The 24,143-nt window shown below is 30.1% G+C and overlaps 1 protein-coding gene across 2 annotated transcripts in view; it reads left to right on the forward strand.

The window, feature by feature from the left end:
• The window catches only part of mus201 (rad2 superfamily protein mus201), a 70,003-nt gene extending 56,141 nt beyond the window's left edge, over positions 1 to 13,862 (forward strand). For both annotated transcript variants that reach the window (XM_075355401.1, XM_075355402.1), the window contains 2 exons: positions 10,111 to 10,298; positions 13,293 to 13,862. In XM_075355401.1, the coding sequence (XP_075211516.1) occupies positions 10,111 to 10,298; positions 13,293 to 13,739 (635 nt within the window). In that variant the 3' untranslated portion in view covers positions 13,740 to 13,862. The remainder of the gene's footprint in view (positions 1 to 10,110; positions 10,299 to 13,292) is intronic.
• The last annotated feature ends 10,281 nt before the right edge of the window (positions 13,863 to 24,143 follow it).

The following is a 24,143-nucleotide window of genomic DNA, read 5'->3' on the forward strand; positions in this document are numbered from 1 at the left end:
CGATCTAAAAATTAAACTTTTTTCATTTAGTTTATAATTTATCTGATGCTTTAACTCTATAAGTTAATTGAACGATGAAATTTGGTCATTTCAGGTGATGACGATGTGTCCTATTGTAAATATGTAAATATGTAAATAAAGCATCCCAAAAAATATTTAAGATGGGGTGATAGCTTTAAGGAATAAGGAAAGAAGAGTTTTACACATTGACCCTGCTTATCATTTAAACACTGTGTGTGTGAGTGTATGTGGAGAGAGGGGGGAATGCACGCATGTGTATTCAAAAAACAAAACCACCAAACACAGTAACAAAAAACCAATACCAATAGTCGACCTTCACAGGATCCTGCAAAGAAATGACAAAGAAATAAAAACTTAAAAATGTAGAAAACATAAACACTCTTAAAACCACAGAATTATTAGCAATGCCACTGCCGTTATTGAAGTCAAATATTTCTAAATTTTTAAGTTTTTATTTCTTTTTTGTTATTTGTTGATGTAATTATGGTAGTTGTGTACTGACTGATGATGCAGGATCCCATGAAGATCAAATATTGGTATTAGTTTTTTTTAGGTTTTTCTGTTACTGTGTTTGGTGGTTAAGTTGTTGCTTTTTAATTTCATTAGCACAGTGGTCAATATATTGATGAATTATTTGAATTTTCAAATAAATAAATATTATATATATATATATATATTTTGATCTCCAGATTTTCAACAAATCTAACTGGATCACCATTAACTTCATTCTTCTTCTACCCTCTGTAATACTAAATGCATCTAAATCCATAAATGCATTTCAGATGTATCTGCCAATTCTTCTTAGCTTTGTTTAGTTCTTATATGTCTATTAAAGATGCCATAAGAATGACATTAATATTTTTCTTAGCTCAAATTCTATTCAGGATATGTTTACAGAAAATTGTTAATATTTTGCCTCCATATGACTTTGCCTCCATATGACCACCAAAGATGCGTATAGTTTTAAATAAGTAAGTTAATAACTTCAAAACATCTTTTCAGAGAAGTGTGTTATTTCTAATTAATCTGTTGGTCAATTCTGTTGCTTAAGTTCATTCTCAGTGTATTTCTTAGCTTTTAATTTTATATTGGTTAACAGGAACTAATGTCTTTAAAATCAAGTGAGAACTGCACGAAAAATAGTCAAAAACTTCTCAGATCAGAACCATCCAGTGGTATCCAAGTTGTAATACAGCATGGTGGCAAACATTATTGTGAAATATATGTTTGCTTGAAGGCTATTGTGTTTGTTTTTTTTTTACTAATATTGTAGCTTTAAAATTACATCACTGGAACACCTCTTTTTCACACTCTTCCAGACGTTTTTAATCGTTTGTCTTAAATGGTTACATATTTTTTATTTTAAAAAAAATAACCAATCTTACTTCACAAATTATATAATATTTTTATCTACATGTTCATAAAGAAAGATTCTGGGGCGATTAAAATCTGTCTATGAAATTTTCTTCTAAGCAAAAGAGACACTATTAAATTTGCTAATTCAGTAGGGTATTTTAGAACAAGACCAAACAAATTGAATATCGTAAATTATATAATGAAGATGACAGAGAAACCCTTTGAATTTTATTTCAAAAGCTGAGTGCAGGATAGAATTAAAATGTTAGTAATCATGATAAATGTATTTATGTTTTTTATATTTTTTTTTAATTTGTATAAATTATAAAAAGGGCTTCATAATGCCTGGTTTCTTCATCAAAAAATGTTAAAATTGATTAAAATTATTTTAACCAATTATGATTAAACTATCATAATAATAAATTAAAATTTGAAACAGGTTTGTTTTCAGTGAAATAAAGTCTGTTATGAATATCATTCACCTTTTTTTTAAATAGTGGATTTAACAGTAAAATAAATTAAATCTGCTTTATTGAAACTTTGTTGTCAGTCTTATTTTTTAATAAATCTGTAGTCTTTTGTAGTAGCATAAACAAATATCATGAAATGCTGAAAATATCTCAATGGATGTCATCTCAAAGAATGATTTAGTATAACATCTGCGGTTTGATTACATAAATGTAAAATGAAAATTATACCAAAACAACCAGCATTCTTGCATAGTTACTGTTGGGGAAAGTTGCAAAAATAAAATTACAAATAACTCGTTTTTGCCAAAAGAATATTGGACTTTATTTTTAACAGAATGAAAAACAAACTTTCAAACTTTTCTTTAAAGCATAACCTTAAAAAATTAAATGCAATTACGAAATAAACTTAATCCTGTACAGTATTTATACAAGGATATCAGCTGAATCAACATATCTGTTAATAATATTAAATGACAATACATAAATATACATTTTTCAATTAATTATTTGAAAATCTTTTGTATTAAATACGAGTCTAAAAATAATTCAAAGAACTAAATACATTGTTATTCAAACTACAAAAGTTGTTATGGAATACAAAAGCAATAAATATTACTAGAACAAATCACAATATTAATTACAAAGAAGTCCAAAAACATAACTTCACTTCAGGAGTTTTCTTTAGATTAATTTAAGAAAAGTAATATGAATTCAGTTCATGAATAAATAAGAATTAATCTCTGCACTTAACAACTTAAATTAAATGATAGAGTCACTATTTGAAAACATTTCAAGTAAAAACATAATTTACCCTCAGCAACTGACTTTTAAACAAAGACTTTTAATGAACAACCAAAATATTTTTAATAATAATAGTTATCATTAATAACATATAAAATATGTCACACATGAAAAATAATAACACAACCTTTATCTAAGCCACCTTTCATGACTACGCTTGAATGAAGAAATGGTTTTTTAAGCCAATCTTGAATTTCAAATTCATAATGTACAATTTAATTGAGTATTTCACTAATTTTACTAATAGCACAACTGTTTAATATAATGAATAATTTTAATTTGCCTTAATCACACATTATTTTGTAAAAATGAACTCGTGAATTAAAGTACACATATATACATACAGTTTATCCTTGGCGTAATCTACAATAGTGTATCAGAAAATACAGAGGTAACACGTTGTTATAACCAGTTTGGAAAGATCCTGCTTCGATGAATTTGGCTGGTTTGTAATAACTGAACCGACGAATATGAATGCACAGAGATGATGATCAGAAACGATGGCCAGAGAGAGACTATGGTCTGAGAGAGATGATGCACAACAAGAGCGTGAAGACAACGAGAGACTGCTGAGAGTGACGAAGAAGTAGAAGTAGAAGTAGAAGTAGAAGTGGAAGTAACCTGACTCTAGTGGCAAGCCGGCTTATATAGGGTAAGTGGAGCCGAGTGAACTGTAAAGAGCCGAGTGATGTCGATATAAGCCAAGTCCATCCGAAAGGAGCTGTGTGAACGGTGAGGAGCTGCTAAATCGTCAGGCGCCGAGTGCATCCGAAAGGAGCCAAGTGAATGTAACATGTTTATGTTTAGTTCTTCTTTATTTTATTTTTTAAACATTATATACATGAAATAATACAGAATTAAATTTTAATAAATAATCAATACAAAAGTCATGAATAAAAATCAACTGAGCATATATTTATATGTATGTTGAATGGAATGCATTAATTTCAGTGTATGAAAAAATTTCTTATTTATAATTAAAATATTCATTAAATCGAAATACTGTTAAATTTTGGATGAAAACAAATCAAATACCAAACCAGTTGAATTAACTTTTAAGCATAAACAGTCAAATAAAATCTCATGAAGTGTTTTACCTCTTTTTAGATTACCATAATTTTTTAATTTAACCAATTAAAAGTTTCATATATCCTTTATTTTTTTAAACCATGTCTCTATTTTTAAAAATTACATTTATTATTAACTCATTTTCAGAAAACTTACAATATTTACATGTATAAAATTTAATTTCAGCTAGATTATGAAAACCATAAATAACTCTTTTAAATCATTGGGCCAGCAGTAATCTGTGTTTGGTACTGGCCTGTCTGGTGCTGTGAAGGTTTGTGTAGCGCATGCATGTGTGTGTGTGTGTGTGTGTGTGTACATGCACATACACATACATACACACATATGCAAACATATTTTCTGCATGACAGAAAAGTTGTTATACTTTCCTGACATTGGTTATTTATTCTTATATAGTGGAAAAATAATACATGAACAAATCAAAAAATTATATTTTTTTTACTTTTTTCCATTCTCCCACTCCCCCAAAATCACCTCCCAAGAAAACTTTTTTCTTCTACGTTTACTATGTTAAATGGAAGAAACTAAAAAAAAAAAAAATCCACTGAAAAATGAACGACCAATAAAAAGTTCTAAGATCTCTTTTGGGAGTGAATTATGATGAAATTTTATTTAGATATTATTAAAAGTGTATATAAACTAAAAAAATATTTTAAAAAACCAAAAATCAATATTTTTAAACTTTGATCGACTCCCCTAACCCCAATATTGCACCCAAAGTATATTGTTTTGGTCATTTGCACTATTAATATGCCTAGGAAGATGTGAAAAAAATTGGCATAAAAAATATGCAGTAAATAAAAAAAGATAGTTTTTTTCAATTTTGGAGGGAAATTTTTTTTATTCGTAATGGTAAGATAAGCTTGTACATATATACTGAGCTTACAAGGGTGAATCAAATTTAAACAGTAATTTTGCTGTTCTATGCAGCAAACAGTTCTGAGCTGGATGGTGGACTAGGTGGTGTGTTAGAGAGAGGGGGAACCAGCTTGGTTAGCTCCTCTACTGTGTTCTGTCATCAGTACAGCCATGAGTAAGCAAGAGGTTCACAGAGCAGTTCATTGAGCAACAGACGTCGTCTGTTGTTCAACATATAATCATAAATTTCTAATTAATGAAGGTGTTAAACCCATGGAAATTTTAACTCATTTAAAGAAACAGTTTGGGGACACTACATTGTCCCAGAACCAAGTATATATGCGGGCCAGACAATGTAAGTGTGAACAAGAAAGTGTAGAAAATGAAGTCATGATCAACACCCAAGATCAAGTCTCGGCTAATAAAATCCATGCCGTTTATCGAAAGTGATCACCACCAGTTCACTTTTGAAGGAATCACGTCAGAAGTGGTTATTAACTACAGGAGTGCTCAATCCATTATCACCAATCATCTGGGCTATAGAAAAATTAGTGCTCAATGGGTTCCGAGGTTGTTGACTATTTTTTTAAGAAAATCAAAAATAGGTCAGGTTGAAAATGTGTGAGAGACTTCTGAATCAATTTTGGTAATAAGGGGACATTTTTCTGAGGCACATTGTCACATGTGATGAGACATGGTTCCATCATTACACTTCGGAGTCAAGAATGGTGAAGAAAGGATGAGAGCTATACATTGAAGGCCAAAACTTGTCTGTCAGCCGAAAAGGCTCTTGCAACAATTTTTTTTTGACTCAAGGGGAGTTTTACGCATTGATTTTCTCTACAACCAACGAACAGTGAATGTGGCTTACTATTGGCAGCTGCTACAGTGAACAAAAGCCGCCTACTGAAACAAAAGACAGGGTATATCCATCAGAAATATCATCTTTCTCTACAAAGCACACTGTGATTTTGACGAGGGATAAATTGGAAAAAATGCACTGGAGAACCCTCGACCACCTGCCCCACAGCCCAGATTTGTTTCCTTGTGATTATTTTTGTTGGTACCCTTGAAAGAATCGCTTGGAGGGAAACGATCCAAAAACAATGAAAACGTCGAGGAGCACATGCACAATTGATGGATGACTCATTCTCAAGCCTTTTATGAACAAGGAGTATTCAAGCTTCCAAATTTTTGGCAAAAGTGTGTAGATGGTGCAGGAGACTATATAGAGAAATGATGAAGGTATGATTTGTGTACATTATTAATCAATAAATTTATTAAAAATAAAATTCTTGTTTATATTTGATTCATTCTCATAATATAAAGTAGGAGTATATTAACAAAATTTTGAGAAAATTGACCCAAAGAAACTATCAACGCCACAGAAATGTTGACCCTAAACTAACCAAGAAATTACCCCACGTACCCAAGTATGTCAGATTTCATAAAAATCAGTTTATCCAGTTAAAAGTTTTTTTTAAACACACAAACGCACATACATTCAAACATTACCCTCTACTTTTTTATTGTTTTTTACTGTCCCTGGGTCACGAAACACAGAGAAATGCAAAAAAATACCCTTTTTTGACTGGTTACCATACCTTACTTCTCGCAGCATAACTCTAGCACTATGATGCCAAAAAAGTAATACAAAGTGCGGTTCAAAAGTAAGTGCCAATCGATAACAAAGCGAGAACAGTGAAAAATTTATTAATGTTTGTTTAACTTCTTGAGTTTGATTTGCCAATTATTACAACAAATAAAAACATTTGCATAAATTTTCAAAATTAACAATTTCCTTTATATAAAAACTCTATATAGCTATTTCAATTCCAACGGAATTATCTTCAGTAGAATAACATAAACAAACAAAAATTTTTAATATTATTAAACTATCAGTATTTTTGAAATACAGAAAGGAGAACATTAAGCTTCTGCGAAGATCTACATGTTACTGTTGGCAAGTTTGAAGAAAAGTTGTTGGAAGATAGGTAAGTGTTGGTGGGGGGGTAAGGAGGGAGATTGTATATAAATTGGTGAGAGTTATTAAACCAGGAACTGAGGTGATTACATTGATTTAAATTTAGATAATACATATATACAATTATATATGTCTATATAGATAATATTTATGACAAAAATCAAACTAATGTCTTGATAGCCCTTGTTTATTATAACCTAAAGCTATTAACTCATAAAACTATCTAAAAATCTTTTATCCAACAATTTACTTGTTATTGGTCTGGTTTCTCAGTTTATGATATTTTCAGTTTTTTTAATGAAATATGATTCCCATGCATCTAATTCTTGTGGGCATTTTTCAGTAATTTTACAGTTGTTGAATTGAAAGTGTAATCTGATTCTAAAATATGTCTGCTATTGCCGACTTATCCATCTGTCTGTTCATTATGTATCTTTTGTGTTTGTTTATTCTAGTATTTCATTTTATTTTAGTTTGTCCTATATATTTCTTCCCTGTGGGGAATACTGAAGATGATTCCATTGGAATCAAAGTAGCTTTATAGAGTTTTTGTATAAAGTGTCAATTTTGAAAATTTATACAAGTGTTTTTATTAATTTATTAATGATTTCATATACTTACACATTTACTTTATTTTCTACTTAATCACCATTTTGTTCCAAACACTTAAGGTATTGTGAAACAAAAGCTTCTTCAAACCTGCTGCTTGAAATTCCACCACCTGGGATTGTAGCCACTTTTGCACCAGGATTTTCAACTCTTCACTTTCCTGAAGTCGTTGAGATGTAAGTCAGTTTTTGAGGTGTAGGAAGAGATTGTAGTCACTGAACGTGAAATCAGTACTGTAAGGGGATGATCAAAAATCTCCCATCCGAATATTTTAATTGTTTTTGTTGTGTATAGAGCTTTATGTTGACTATTATCATGAAGAAGAACAATTCTTTATCTCAGCATTCCCCATCATCAGTGTTGAGTAGCTTGATAAAATATAGAAAGTATTTCACCGTAGACTTGTGATTTGATGGATGTTCCAGGTTCCGTGAAATTAACCAAAAGCATATGCTTTTGATCCCAGAATACAGTTGCCGTGATCATCCTTCAAGACTGGACTTGTTTGAATTTTTTCAGTTTAGGTGAACAGGAATGATGCCACTGCTTGGATTGTTGTTTGTCTCAGCATCTACATTTTGTAGATGCTAAAAAGCACCTATGAAAGTAAGCATCTAGTTTTGTAAAGCTAAAAAGCAAAAGAAATCTACATATCGTCACGATATGAGAAAAGATTTAGTCCTTGTGGTTATAGCAGGTCAAAAAAGCACATACAGATGTCATTCTGTGATCCTTATGGACAGTTGTCAACATTTTCGGCACCCTCTTGCACACAGTTTAAAATAGCCTAGAGCAGTGTTTCTCAACCTGGGGGTCGCGGTGATATGAAAGGGGGGTTGCAAAATTAGGCAAAACAACACAAACAATAATGAAATCATTTATTGTAAACATTTTACATTCATTTGTAAGTACACATATAAAGAAATGAGATAATATGGTTGCATTTGTTTTTCTTTTCATTTAAAAGTTTGTCCATAAGTGGATCTATGTTAGAAAAACCCAGAAAAGCAAATTGTTTTCAGTTGATTAAAAGACAATTCCTATGTTTAGTTTTTTGTGCAACCACAGTTGAAAACCCCTTTTCATCCAGGTTAGACGTGGCTAAAGGGATTAATATTTTCAATGGCAAGCCAAAATGTACGTAAATCTTCAGATATGAATTGAAATTTTTTTATCAGTAGACATTTCAATGACCTGGTCGTGAATGTCATCTGGTAATTTAGCAACAACAACAATGTTTTCACTAAATGGATTGAGTACCCATCCCATTGAGAAATCATTTTTATCTTCTGGGAAATACTCTGCCAACTGAATTTTTGGCTTGCATGAATGCATCTTCATGCTACTCTAACTGTGGTAAATAATTGTCTTCTTCATCCAAATTTTTCTGAATATAATTGGAAATGAGTGGAAACTTATCAAGATTTTTGCTTTGAAGGTGAATAATCCAAACATCAAGCTTCTTAATGAAAGCATGAACTTCGTTTGTCATTAATAAAATTTTATTATTATGTCCTTGTAAATTCACATGCTGAGTAAGCCAATAGGAGGATATATTCATTATTCTGTAAAAACATTGAGAAATGGTCAAATTTTTTCAGTTTATGTGAACAGGAATAGTGCCACTGCATGGATTGATTTATAAATAGTAGTTTGTTGATTTCTCAGAGTATTTAATCTTCTTTAGAAAAAATCCAAGGGTTTGCTTTTATGATGCTGATGTTTAGTTTCTAAGTCGTTAATTTTTATAGCTTCATGCTTTCATCGGAGAGGACTTGAAAGCAAACAACGCACTGTGGCTTTTCATCAATGAATAAAACCATAATTTAAATGTCATTATACAATCTTGTCTCTTTTCCAATCAGTTCACTGGATGTAGATGATTCATTTCATTTTTTCATAGATTTATCCATTTTGCATAAGAATCTAATAACAGTTAATACCATTTGACCTGCACTCTAAAACACCAAAACTTCAATTATTATTATTTTCAATGAAACTACGCCTTTAAAAACTCAAATAATGGCGCGCTTTGCATTCAGAACTAAACTGATTTTCTGCAAATTCTTATGCCTCTTTTATACTGTTGAGAGCACATGTTCAAATGTATCATATGCGTGTTCCAACATGATGCTCTCAAAGTAAATATTATGCAAGCATACCAAATTACAAAGAGCAGGTACACATCCAGTTACAAGCTGTAATATGCTTATATTTGTACACTTCATACGTGCATGTTTATACCCATCGCTGTCAATGCAGCTAAATAGTTTTAACTATTTTTCATTGGTTTGGGGGTTGCAAAATATTTATTATGTACTTTTTTTTTACATTTTGGTGGTCGTTTTTCGTGGTCATTTTGGTGGCTAAAAAAGTTGTGGCACACTGGCCTAGAGTGCTGGTCACAATTTTCAACAATGTTGTTTTTGAAACATCTGGAAATTCTTGAGAAAGATTGCTAATTGTAATGCGATGATTTTCTCATTGCATTCAAATGTTGAACAGGATCGTCAGTCCTGAGACTAGGCCTGCCATTTTGTTGTTCATCATGAACATTTGAACGGCCTTCCTTAAACTCACGACACCATTGCCTTACTTTTCCTTCACTCATTGTAGTAGGTCCATATGTTTCACACAATTGACAGTGAATTTCAGCAGCATTATGACCTATTGCGTTTAGAAATCTATCAAACTTCACAACTGACAATCTGTCAGTTGTGAATGTTATTAACACACTGTCTCAAAAAGGCAAACAACAGTGAACTGTAGCAGTTACTTATACAACAGACTACTTAAAGCTACTGTTCATGTGCAAACCAATCAGTGTTGCCAATCGCTGTTTATAACTCATTTTCCCTTACATTTGAACCATACCTATTATATATCTTTTTGACATTGTATTTTTTTTTTATTTCGCTATAGGTTTTCCAAGTAAAGATGTGGTTGAAGCATACCTTCAACCTTTGGTTGATGAGTCTGAAGAACAGTTCTCATGGAGTACTCCAGATTTAGATGGGCTGAGAGAATTTGCCAAAAGAAAATTTGGATGGAATCAGACATGTACTGATAAAATATTGCTGCCTGTGATAAAGAATGTTTCCCAAAGAAGTGTAAGCTCCTCTTTCTCTTATAGTTTTTAGTTAGTTTTTTTTTTTTTTTATGAATCATCAAATTGATGTATATGTTGATTGACTTAATTCTATCATAAAGAGAATGTAGTTGCTTTTAAATTAAAATTGAATTGATCTTACCATTGCATATCAGCCAATTACTATCCTTCTGAGCTACAAAGACAGCAACTAGTGGATTTTTTTAGTCATTATAAAATGAATGCAGTTATTTCCATAATAAATGCCAATAGACCAGACAGTGTAATTGTACACAACATTGTTTAATAAAAGAATTGTATTTTTTATTATAATAGATATGTTTTATTCAATTAGAAATTGAATAAAACATTTCTGTTTAAAAATATAATAAAGTTTAGCCTATAACAGGGCCTGCAACATGGTGCCCTCAATGAAATTTTTATACACCCTCACTATTTTACACACCTACTAAGCCCAATAATCGTATCAATGTCACATGTTATGACAATATAATTGTGTAACCTCAGTATAAGCAAATAGCAATCAAGATCATACACTGACACACTTTCTCTACTTATTATATTAATAAGAATATTTCTACTCTCGTAGGAATATTCTCGCTTCTGATAAATTTGGTAGTATGTTACCATATTCTGAGTGCTACATATTGTGAGTGCTATTCACAACTTACATATTATTGACTATATTCTATTATTTACGTATTATTAGGAACCATATCATGCAAGATAGTCATGCTTATCTTTATCTAATGCGTATTGTTCTGGTTAAATGGATTTTATAAATAACCCATCATGAATAACTGTAAAAGAAAAAGAATTTATTGTTTTAGTATTGATTGGAAAGAGCAGTTTTGTTTTATTGATGTTAAAGGCAAATGTATCTGCTTATTGTGTAATAATAGTGTGGTGATCCCAAGAAGTAACATTGAAAGACATTTCAAAACCATTCTTTGAAATTTTGATGCCGACTACCCTGTGGCCTCCGAAATAAGAAAAAAGATATCTTCCCTAAAATCAGTTATTATCAAACAACAAAGCTTTTTCGCTACTATTGGAATGGCCTAAAGCTGCAACAACTGCATCTTTTAAGATTTCACATTTATTAGATAAGAAGAAAAACCACATACAGATGGGGATTTAATAAAAGAAGCCATATTAGAGACTTCTGACTCGTTATTTGATGAGTTTAAAAATAAATCGAAAATAATTGCAGCCGTAAATACTTTACAGTTGTCAGCCAAAACAGTAACCAGAAGAATTGAAACAATTTCAGATGATTTAGAAACACAATTCTTATCAAATGACAAGAAAAGATACATTTGCTTTTCGCTACAGTTGGATGAATCAACAGACCTGATAGACATAGCCCAATTAGTGGTTTGTGTAAAAATGGTGTTTGATGATTTTTCTACAAAAGAAGAGTCCCTTAAAATCCTTCCACTAAAGGGGTATACTGGAGCAGAAGATATATTTTTTGTATTTAAAAAATTTTCAATCACTAATAATTTACCACGGCTGAAGTTAACTTCCATTACAACAGATTGTGCATGTTCCATGACTGGTAAGAACACTGGATTTATTGCTTTATGCAGAGAAGATTCTTTATTTCCTAAATTTGTATCATACCATTGTCTTATACACCAGGAAGTACTATGTACAAAAGCTATTGTTTTTAATGATTTAATGTCACTTGTAATAAAAATTATTAATACTATAAGATCATGAGAAATGCAACTCATATTATTTAAATTACTTTTGGAAGAGGAAAATAACAAGTGTATTGACCTTTTTTTTATGTACTGATGTGAGATGGCTCAACAGGGGTAAAATACTTGAAAGATTTATTAGCCTTTTGCCACAAATAAAAGAATTTCTTTCATCAAGGGGTGAATATCACAAGCAGTTAGAAAATAGTGACTGGTTGATAGATTTGGGATTTTAACCAATGTTTCGGCCAATTTAAATGAATTAAATACGAAGTTACAAGGAAAGAATCATCATATTGCTGATATGAGTAGGACAGTAAACATATTTAAAACTAAATTAGCATTACTGAAATCACATTAGAAAAATATCCATTAATTAATTTTCCAAATGTGAAACATATTATTGAAAGTTTGGATAATAAAACACTTACATCATATATAAAAATTATAGAGAATCTTGCAGAAGAATTTTTATCCCGATTTGCGATATTAAAAAATTAGAATCTGTTATAGTATTTTTTGTTAATCCGTTTAGTGTGACTTGGCCAATCGCAGCTGATATTGCATCTGCTGCGATTGGCCAATATTTTGAGCTTAGTAATATGGACGAAATAGAATTAGAAATCTGAAACAATAGAATCTGAACAATAATTAGAATCTGCGAAACAATATTGTTTTAAAAGCACATTATACTGATAATATTAGCATGTTTTAGAATTTAGTTCATAAAGATAAATATCATATTTTAAAAAAATGTGCACTAATAATTTGTTCTTATTTTGCAACTACGTATAATTGTGAATGTGTTTTCAAATACAATGTATCTAAAATCAAAATATCGATCTAAGCTTACAGATTCTAATTTAGATAGCTGTCTAAGAACATGTAATTCTAATTATACTCCCAATTATAACAAACTGGCAGTTCGTCATATTTGGATGTTTGTCATATTTGTGTTGTATTTATATTTTTTGAAAAGCCCCCAATTTTAAAAAGCTTATTTTTTGATAAGTTTTTCCATGTGCCCCCAATAACTTTTGAATTTATTTTACACCCTTATTGACAAAATAGTTACCGACCTCTGGCCTAGAGTATTACAGATTTTTCCAGAATACTGTCTATTTATTGTTAACATTTTTTTGTTTATGCTGATATAGGGTAAATTGCTTTTAAGTCAAAATATTTTTATATATGTTATCAACATTAAAGTTTTATTTGAGTTTTCAGTTCAGTTGATAGATTTAGTTCAGTTTTGTTATAATTAATTAAATATAATTGTTGTTTTTCAGAGTCAAACAACAATAGATACTTTTTTTCAAGTAAAACCAACTATTCCAGTGTACAAAGATAAAGTTAGCCATCGAGTTCAAAAAGCTATACAAAGGCTTGGTGGAGAAAGAAGTGATCAGTCTGATCTTTTGGAAGTTCCAGCAGGAACATCATCTAGTCAGAGAAAAACACAAGGTAAAAAAAATATTAGATCACAGATCCAGCAAGGTCTGAAAAGGGGAAGAGGTGCTCGACTAATAATTGAACCATCACCTCCTCCAAAACCATTAACTGCAGAGGAACTTATTCCTCAACGTGAGCAGGACAGATTAGAGGCTTTAAAACGTAAAATGGCAGCAATAGAAGTATTGAAGACAAAAAAAAGTAAAAACGTTAAAAAGAGACCACCACGAGCACCTATTAAGCAAGAGGCTAATTTATCAGAAAGCAGTAGTGATGAGAACTGAATATAATTTTATATATTTAATGCATTGAAAATTTGTTATTCATTTGTTAAAAGTTATATTTAATCTATTTTATTGCAAGTTTTCTTTTTTTTTTTTAATAAAACAATAAAAGTTGTGTACCCAGTTAATCTACATTATTAAATCCCTCTTCTGTAAACAATGAATCTTTTGTTTATTTACACATCTAATTTTATGATAGCCATGAAATGTATAGAGTAGTAGGGGTCATTCATTGATTTTGTAAGTTAGAATAAGGAGGAAACTTAATAAAATATTTACTTTGTAAAATCAGTGATCAGAATAAGGCATGGTCTCCACAAATAATTTGTAGTAACTGTGCGGTCAACTTGAGAGGATGGCTAAAACACACATGAAAGACCTTACCATTTGATATCTCTAAAGTTGGCATGAATCAAAAGATCACTTAACTGATTGTTATTTCTGTCTAACTAATGTGTTTGAAATTTTTAAGACACACTGTACTCTAGCCTTCATTGCCATCTCCACCCAGACCTTTATCTCACAGTGAATCAATTCCAGTTCCCAATATTCCTAAAAAAAACTTTCTTCGTGAAAACAGTGATAAAGAAATCTGAAAGCTTTTTTCAATACTTTTCTGAAGAAAATTACTTAGTTTATTGTACAAATATTGAAAGTCATGAACTGAGGAGTGGTGGCACCTTTTCATTGATTCCTCCAAGTACAGCTTAAAAGCTGTTCTGCTTCACGATCGTAGTAAATATCCTTTGTACCAATCCATTATGAAATTAATATGAAGAAACTATGATATTATGAAATCTGTTTGTGAAAAAGTAAATTATAAAAAGAATAGTTAGAACATGTTTGGAGATTTAAAAGTAGTAACTGTTAAATCTGTACTAATCTGTTTAGAGGCATGCAGTTAGGGAATACAACATACTGTTTTATTTGTGAGTGGGATAGCTGAGCTAGAGTAAGCATTATGTAGTAAAATAATGGAAGAAACATAAGAATTTAATTTCTGGTCTAAAAAAAATTATTCATGAGCCTCTAGTTAAACCAGAAAAAATATTTTTACCGTCCCTTCATATCAAAATTGGGATTAATAAAACCCTTTATAAAAACTATGAGGAAGGACAATCAAGGATTCTTTTACTAAGGCAGAAATTCCCAAAACTAAATGAAGAAAAAATTAAATAGGGAATTTTTTTTGGCCCACAAATAAGGGAACTAGTCAGAAATGAAATAGTTATGTTGATGAATGTAGAATTAACTGCTTGTTCAGTGTTTAAAAATGAAAAATTTTTCTGGGTGTCCATAAATCACAATATTACCAGTAAATTGATAAATTCATAGGGAGCTGTAGGATGTAATATGTCTCTATAAGTCAAATCTGAATTTTTACCCACCACACCTTGGAGTAGAAAATGTTGAACACAGTGAATTTGTCAACAAACTTTAATCGGTTTGTATGTATACAATACTTCGTGTGCCACTTATCCTCCTTTGTTCTTTCTTCCTTCTACTACGACAATCACTTCCCCTTCAAACTTAATATGATTTGCAATGAGCTCTATTTATATCACTTATAACTGGGCTTCCCAGACGTCCCGCTTTGAACGGAATCATCCTGGTTTGCAGATGTGGTCCTAGCATCCTGGCCAGTTAGTCACTTTGTGTTGGTTATTTGTTAAAATGTTAAAAATGCCGAATATATAAGAAATGAAAATAGGCCTTGGATAAAATGGCGATTTGGCAATTAAAATATCCCCTCTATTGCCAATCTAAATATTTTGTACCTAGTTCAAGTACTTTTGATGTTGTCTAGATGCTTTCCCCATATAAAGGAACTATTTTACTGATGAATTAACAAAGGATTATCTGTTATTGAAAAAACTGTGTGATCATATTGACCAAGTCAAATGTGAACTGTGCTTTTCAGAATTTTTAGGAGCTCATGGTGTGTGTTCAGACATTAAAAATCACTTGAGATATGCGAAACATAAAGCAAGCCTACCAGCAGTGGCAAGAACTTCCTCAAATACATTGTCATATTTTTAAAGGTACCAATTTAAGTGACAGAATTTTTAATAGCGGCTAAGAAGCAACATTTGCGTTTCTTGTTGTGCTATTCACAATCTCAGCTCTAAGTCACCCGAGCATTCATCAAAATTGATTTCGAAGCTCTTTGAAACAAAGTTTAGACTAGCCAGAACAAAATATGAAGCTGTCATTGTAAATGTGATTAAGCCACTGTTATTTTAGCAGCTTTGCAAAGATTTAAATTAAATAAATTTTGTAATGGAATCAGTAGATTTTTACAACAGGAAATAAATTAAAATAAAAAAATAAATCTTGGAATGTTCTTTGAAAAACTCTTATACATTAACATAAATTCTGAGAAGTGGATCTACAATACAAAATTTGCAAAAACTTCCAACGATCCTGAAGTGTTTTTTCTCTATTTCACTAAGGAGCAAATGAATGTTTAGGTTTTCCAGATTTCTTGAGATATATCTATCTGTGGCAATGAGACTTATCAGTAAATTAAGTTGTTAATCTCTGCATCACCAGCATCCTCTCAGGAACCCTAAATTCTGTAATACTTATCCCTGTCACCTATTCCACAATCAAATATCCAGGCCACTGAAATTATGGAAAAGACACAGGACTGCAAAGGAAAATGATCACTGTTTGTTCATGTGCCAAAAAAGAAAAACAAAGATAAATCATTATTAAACATAAAGGTGAATGATGACTCCCAAGTATTTGGTGTTTTAATTCTGACATCACCTTCATATTAGCAATGGATTTGGTGCTTTAGAATAAGAGATTATGATGTCTAATTATGTAAAATCGCAACATACACGTGGACACAGTAAAGGAATAGAAACAAGGATAACAGAAGAGTTACGGATAGGAGCTGGTTGGCTTGTTGCAATAGCTGCCTCAAAGTAAATGGCAATAATATTTTCATGACTTCTATACATGTTAGGATAGTCCTACTGAAAATCTTGATAACCTTTTAAAATAAACTTATTGATCTTTTAAATAATTTTGTTTAGTAATTCACAAGTGAAATAAGATTCCTTTAAAGTGGTTATAAGTGTCCAAATCATTAACTGTCTTGGTTTAATATTAAGTGTACTAATTCTATATCTTAATTTTTCTGGTTCATAATTCAAATAAATAATAGTCGTTGATTATTCAGCCATGATAAATATAACTTAATATAATTTTTAAATTTTACACTATAAAATATTACATTTTTGAATATGCTATGAGAAAACTGAACAATACAATAAATCAGATACATTGTTACTATAAAATATCAGCTGATAACATAGCCAGCTGAATATAAATAAATCTACTCCTACAAATGAATAAGAAGAAGGAGGCAGTTTATATATTTATTTACTTTTATAAATGAATAAGAAGAAAAGAGACATAATTCTTAACAGTAAGTGGAATTACTATAATTTTTTTTTTCAAACCAGGACAATTTTGAGAAAATACACACAACAGTTAATGAAGCCTACTAGGATAAGTACATGACTGAAAAGGCTAAATAAATTAGTTATTAACAGAAAATGAGTTAAAAGCAATTTTTAATAACTCAACTGAGCATACCTTTTATTAAAAGTTATTAATATTTATCACTATTGTGAACTTTCTTTAAAAATTCTTTATTTCTAATGGTATTGAGAAACTCACTGCAGTTTAGTTCACTGTTAATTTTACAGTGTAGTAAAGCTTTTATATCAATTCAGCCATTTTACCTCTTTCTTCAGACCATATGATGTTCATTATTGAGAATACTTTTTCGACTGATATAGATGTGCCTGGCATGCTGAAAAAGTATTATATAATTTGAACAAGACTTGGCAATGAAATGTTCTTTTCTTTAAAATTATTGACAAGTTGTATCAAATTTTCTTCACAACTTGTGTTTTAACAAATTTCATAGATAGCTGACCAAAACGTTTTTGTAATCACTACTTCATCAAACAGTTGAGGCATGTTTATCCAGTTGCAAAAATTTCATCATTTTTTTCACCTGAAGCTTTGATTTCAGACCATGTTATAATTCATTGTTGTTTATCCAAGTAAAAGATTCTGCTCCACCAAAACTTGTTTTCTCATATCTCACTGTAAGAAAGACATCTGTCATAAAATGCTGTAAACTCTTATAGAATTGTATTGATATTAATATTTCCATTATTAATTCATTATAACTGACATTAAATGATTAGTCAGTATTTCTGCAGTTTCATCAGGAACTGATTGAAAGCCTAGAAGTTTCTAGGCTTTTATGTCACAATCTGGTACAAAATACCACACAACATTTGGCACAATTTTTTTCATTAGAGGTTTGGTTGAAAACAAATATTTTTAGTTTTTCTGTTTCTAAAATAACATGTTAATGTTTTTTGTTCAAGATGAGTAAGATACCAATATTATTGCTACATAGACAACAAATATCAATATCTGATTTTGTAAATTTATTATGTCAATACTGGGATACTAGTGTAATTTAAGTGAACATAAAGTTAGATAATGAAAAATATCAGATTTGTTACTTGTGGTTAACAATTATTTGGATCCACACCCAGACTTGTATTACAATTATGGAAATTTATTAATAATTAACTTTAAATTATTTTCTGGTTCATACCTCCTGCACAATGAATAAGCTGTTGCCACTAAGGCTAAATCACAATTTTATAAATGAGGCAATTTGGATTATTGCCGCTAACAGTGTTTTATATTAACCTTAATTGTATACTTAAAGTGGCATTGCATGGTTTAAATTAGTACTTATAATTAACAATGTGCTGGATACTAATATGACAAAAAGCTTGATGCTAGTCATATTTTTGTCAGAGTTATAATTTATTTTCTTTACCTTTATTTTTGGAGGAAGTCCTATACACTCCCTTCTTAATTAGTTTCAATTCATAAATGTAATTTATTACTAATTTATACATTTTTTAAGACTACGTCTTTTTTATAATTTGTTTTTCTGACTACTGAATTTTTTCAATCATTTTGCTTTCAAAACTGAATTTTTTAATTAGGATCCTTTCATTGCTCCACCTCAACTATTTGCAGTTAATTATTAGAAGTAAGTTTTTTCTTCAGAAAATGCATTTCAAAGGCAAGATAATATCTACACGGCAAACAAGGTTACTGCTCAATGAACATCAGCACAAAAAATATCCACTTCACGGTAATTGTGCCAGTCTTGGGCATGTATGATTTTCTGTTTCATAATATTTTTTATAAAAGTGTTTATTATTTTAGGATTATGTCAGTCACAAAACGAAAAAACCCAACATGAGAGGTACATATGTAGAAATCTATATAACAGGAAAATATTGGATTGGAAGATAAAAGTAATAATTAAAAGATAATTTTTTCTATTATATTACTTAAAAAATTAACGAAAATATTTATGCAGATTTAATTATTGTAATGTATATATACATATATATATATATATATATATATATATATATATATATATATATATATATATATATATAAGTAAATTAGTTTTTGAAAATATTAAATAACAATATTTCTTTGTCTTATTTTTAACAGACTTAAAAAAAGGAGGAAGTTATCAATTCAATTGTATTTTTTATGTATTTTGCACAAATATCTCTGACGTTAAGTAAACCTATTTTGATAATGTTTTTTTAATCGAAAGAGTATTACTTACAGAGTTGTCTCATATAAATTTTAACCAAATCTGATGATAAACTTAGGATAAATAGCAAAAAACTGAACGGCTCGACGCCCTTAGCCACTGACCACTTACACCAGTATTGTGTTATTCTATTCCCTGAATGACTAAGATATTAATAAAAGACTATATTATTACTGTTTAGACTCTGTGGAAATGTTGGTGGCATTTCTTTGTCTATTTTCCTTTAGAAAATATAAGAATGCTAATGATGAAGAAAGTAAAAGGAACTATCGGCAATTAAGAAATGCTATAAATAGGAAGTGCAAACTGGCGAAAGAAGAGTCGATTAAAGAAAAGTGTTCAGAAGTGGAAAGAGAAATGAACATTGGTAAAATAGACGGAGCATACAGGAAAGTTAAGGAAAATTTTGGGGTACATAAATTAAAATCTAATAATGTGTTAAACAAAGATGGTACACCAATATATAATACGAAAGGTAAAGTCGATAGATGGGTGGAATATATTGAAGAGTTATACGGAGGAAATGAATTAGAAAATGGTGTTATAGAGGAAGAAGAGGAAGTTGAGGAGGATGAAATGGGAGAAACAATACTGAGATCTGAATTTAAGAGAGCATTAAAAGATTTAAATGGCAGAAAGGCTCCTGGAATAGACGGAATACCTGTAGAATTACTGCGCAGTGCAGGGGAGGAAGCGATTGATAGATTATACAAACTGGTGTGTAATATTTATGAAAAAGGGGAATTTCCGTCAGACTTCAAAAAAAGTGTTATAGTTATGATACCAAAGAAAGCAGGGGCAGATAAATGTGAAGAATATAGAACAATTAGCTTAACTAGTCATGCATCAAAAATCTTAACTAGAATTTTATACAGAAGAATTGAGAGGAGAGTGGAAGAAGTGTTAGGAGAAGACCAATTTGGTTTCAGGAAAAGTATAGGGACAAGGGAAGCAATTTTAGGCCTCAGATTAATAGTAGAAGGAAGATTAAAGAAAAACAAACCAACATACTTGGCGTTTATAGACCTAGAAAAGGCTTTCGATAACGTAAATTGGAATAAAATGTTCAGCATTTTAAAAAAATTAGGGTTCAAATACAGAGATAGAAGAACAATTGCTAACATGTACAGGAACCAAACAGCAACAATAACAATTGAAGAACATAAGAAAGGGAGTCCGACAAGGATGTTCCCTATCTCCGTTACTTTTTAATCTTTACATGGAACTAGCAGTTAATGATATTAAAGAACAATTTAGATTCGGAGTAACAGTACAAGGTGAAAAGATAAAGATGCTACGATTTGCTGATGATATAGCAATTCTAGCCGAGAGTAAAAAGGATTTAGAAGAAACAATGAACGGCATAGATGAAGTCCTACGCAAGAACTATCGCATGAAAATAAACAAGAACAAAACAAAAGTAATGAAATGTAGTAGAAATAACAAAGATGGACCGCTGAATGTGAAAATAGGAGGAGAAAAGATTATGGAGGTAGAAGAATTTTGTTATTTGGGAAGTAAAATTACTAAAGATGGACGAAGCAGGAGCGATATAAAATGTCGAATAGCACAAGCTAAACGAGCCTTCAGTAAGAAATATAATTTGTTTACATCAAAAATTAATTTAAATGTCAGGAAAAGATTTTTGAAAGTGTATGTTTGGAGTGTCGCTTTATATGGAAGTGAAACTTGGACAATCGGAGTATCTGAGAAGAAAAGATTAGAAGCTTTTGAAATGTGGTGCTATAGGAGAATGTTAAAAATCAGATGGGTGGATAAAGTGACAAATGAAGAAGTATTGCGGCAAATAGATGAAGAAAGAAGCATTTGGAAAAATATAGTTAAAAGAAGAGACAGACTTATAGGCCACATACTAAGGCATCCTGGAATAGTCGCTTTAATATTGGAAGGACAGGTAGAAGGGAAAAATTGTGTAGGCAGGCCACGTTTGGAGTATGTAAAACAAATTGTTGGGGATGTAGGATGTAGAGGGTATACTGAAATGAAACGACTAGCACTAGATAGGGAATCTTGGAGAGCTGCATCAAACCAGTCAAATGACTGAAGACAAAAAAAAAATTTTTCCTTTCTTAAACAATCATTCCTTTTTTTTCTTGGCTACTTTCCTCTTAACTCCATATAAATATTAAGCCTACATTTAATATTTATGTAGAATGGTGAAAAGATTTTTATCCCTAACTGCAAAATTTAATATAAATATTTATATTATGCAATAATAATTTATAATTTTGCAACGTCAAACTGCTGCAACTAAATTAGGAATAATGTTTTCCTAAAATTCTGTTGTTTGGTTTAATAGTATACTTTAGGGCTTAAGTTTCTAATAATTTTACTTTATGCCCACTGTCAATATTAGTTCTTGAGCAAAAAGGACCTGGATTTTTTAAATTAAATAGTTCTTTATTGTATTAATTATTTTTATTCTTACCTTGCCATATATATCTTAAATTACAGCTATTATCTTGCAGACTAATTTATGCATGCCCACTATCTAATTCAGTTTAGCTTTGTCTTTATTGTTTTGAGGGTAAATATTAATTTATAGGTGTAACCGGTGTTAATTTTATCTTGTTATCTACTTATTATTATGTTATTATTGCATCATGTTTTATGAGATAATGTTTATCTTGTACTTCTCAAGAGATTTCCAGTGAGAGGAAGCAATAATCTGTAAGGGAAATAATTTATTATCTCGCTCATAACCCTGCAAGTACTTATATTTCAAGTGTTTGATCTTTAAAAATTTGTTTAACAAGTATATAAAGTAAGGTTTTTTGTGGTGTAATAAGGTATCAGATTACTTCAAGTGACATAAAAAATGTTGTAATTCCAAAAAGAATTTTTGACTATTTTTAGGACAAATGGTTAATTAAATTTGATTTTTATACTAATGTTTGGAGTAATATTTGATTTTCACTATAATTTTTGTTTTATTTATCTAGCTTGTTAATTTGCTATATGAAAGAAATGACATTTTTTAATTGGTCTGAAAGTTATTATTAATTAAGTTGTTAACTAATGATATAAAATTTGTAAAGAAAATAATTTGTTTAATATTTAAAGTGTCTAAAAAAAAAATTTAAATATATATTGTCTAAATAATTTTCGGTTAAAATACTTAATAATCAAGTAATAGACAACAAAAAAGCTCAAATACAAGAATATATTGAATACAGATTTTTAGGGATGCTCAAAATATCTATCTATATGCTTCCATATTCTCAGTCACTGTAAGAAAATATAATAGTTTTAATACTTTAAGGATCATAGCTAATTATTGAATGTTCCAATACAAATAACTGGTATTTCCAAATATTTAGCATTTACCAATCAGCATCATTGATGTATATATTTTTCACTACTTTGTTGTATAATGCAGAAATGCTCAAAATTAATTATTTCATATACCAATTAAAAAAACTATGGCTGTTAATGTGACTCACCGGGTTGGTCTAGTGGTTCCGATGACGAGTTCACAAAACTCATCATCGCAAATCAATTGATTTCAAAGTTGAGTGTTCTAAGGTTCAAATCCTAGTAAGGCAGTTACTTTTACATGGATTTGAATACTAGATTGTGGATACCAGTGTTTTATGGTGGTTGAGTTTCAATTAACCACACATCTCAGGAACAGTCGACATGAGACTGTTCACGACTACACTTCATTTACATTCATACATAATATACTCTGAGGTAATACCTTGTGGTGGTTCTGGAGGCTAAACAGAAAGAAAGAAAGGCTGTTAATGTGATTAAAATTATTTTTTGAGGAACAAATTTTTAGGCTTTAGTTCTCATTAGTTAAACAAGGTGAAAACACTCTATGAAAGACTTTTTCCCTTAAGACTAACTGAAGTGTATGATCTTGTTTTACCAAATTCTTACAGTGTAAAATTTTCTCTATATTTATCTGCTGATTATTGAATTTCATCATCACATCAGTGGAAATTGATTGTAAAATAAGATAATTTTAATGAAAAAATGGAATTTTTACTTCTTTTTTCAAAGCTAAACATAAGAAATTCATAAAAACAATATATCGAAAAAATAAAAAAAATTATTTAAGAAAACATTTAAAAGACTTAAAACATTTTAAAAAATTCTTAACATACTTTTGTGAATGTTACGAGAGAGCTTGACAGTAACCTTATAACATGCTTACAATTACATGGTTTTACATTATTTACCACTTTCACTGGTTTTTAGAAAAGGTTATTTTGGACTAAGGTTGATTTTAGAAATGATTACCGCATATTTTCATTAAATCCTGATTCTCTATTTAAACAGTTATTTTATATAAGTCTCCCTAATTTTTTTAATGAAGATTCTTCATAAAAACAAAATACAAAACTTTTTACAACGATTAGTACCGTTTAATATTTTTCAGTTATTTCATAAACTGTAAAGAAGTATAATATACAATAAATATATAAAACTGAAAATGTCTTACTTTACTATGTGAAATTATATACAATCTTGTATAAATAAAATCATGATGTATTGTTTTGTACTGAAGATAAATGTTATTTATTGATATTAATGTAGGTAATAAAAATGCCAGATGAAAGAGGTTTGGTTAAGGATATTGTACTGTGATACTTCATTTGAAAGTTGGAAGTGGGAAAGATTTCATTATAAAAGTATTAAAAAGTAATGAGAAAATGTTCTTACTTAAAAAAATAATTTTTATT

Source organism: Lycorma delicatula, chromosome 2 (genome assembly GCF_047948215.1).
Source record: "Lycorma delicatula isolate Av1 chromosome 2, ASM4794821v1, whole genome shotgun sequence".
Classification (NCBI taxonomy): Eukaryota; Metazoa; Arthropoda; class Insecta; order Hemiptera; family Fulgoridae; genus Lycorma; species Lycorma delicatula.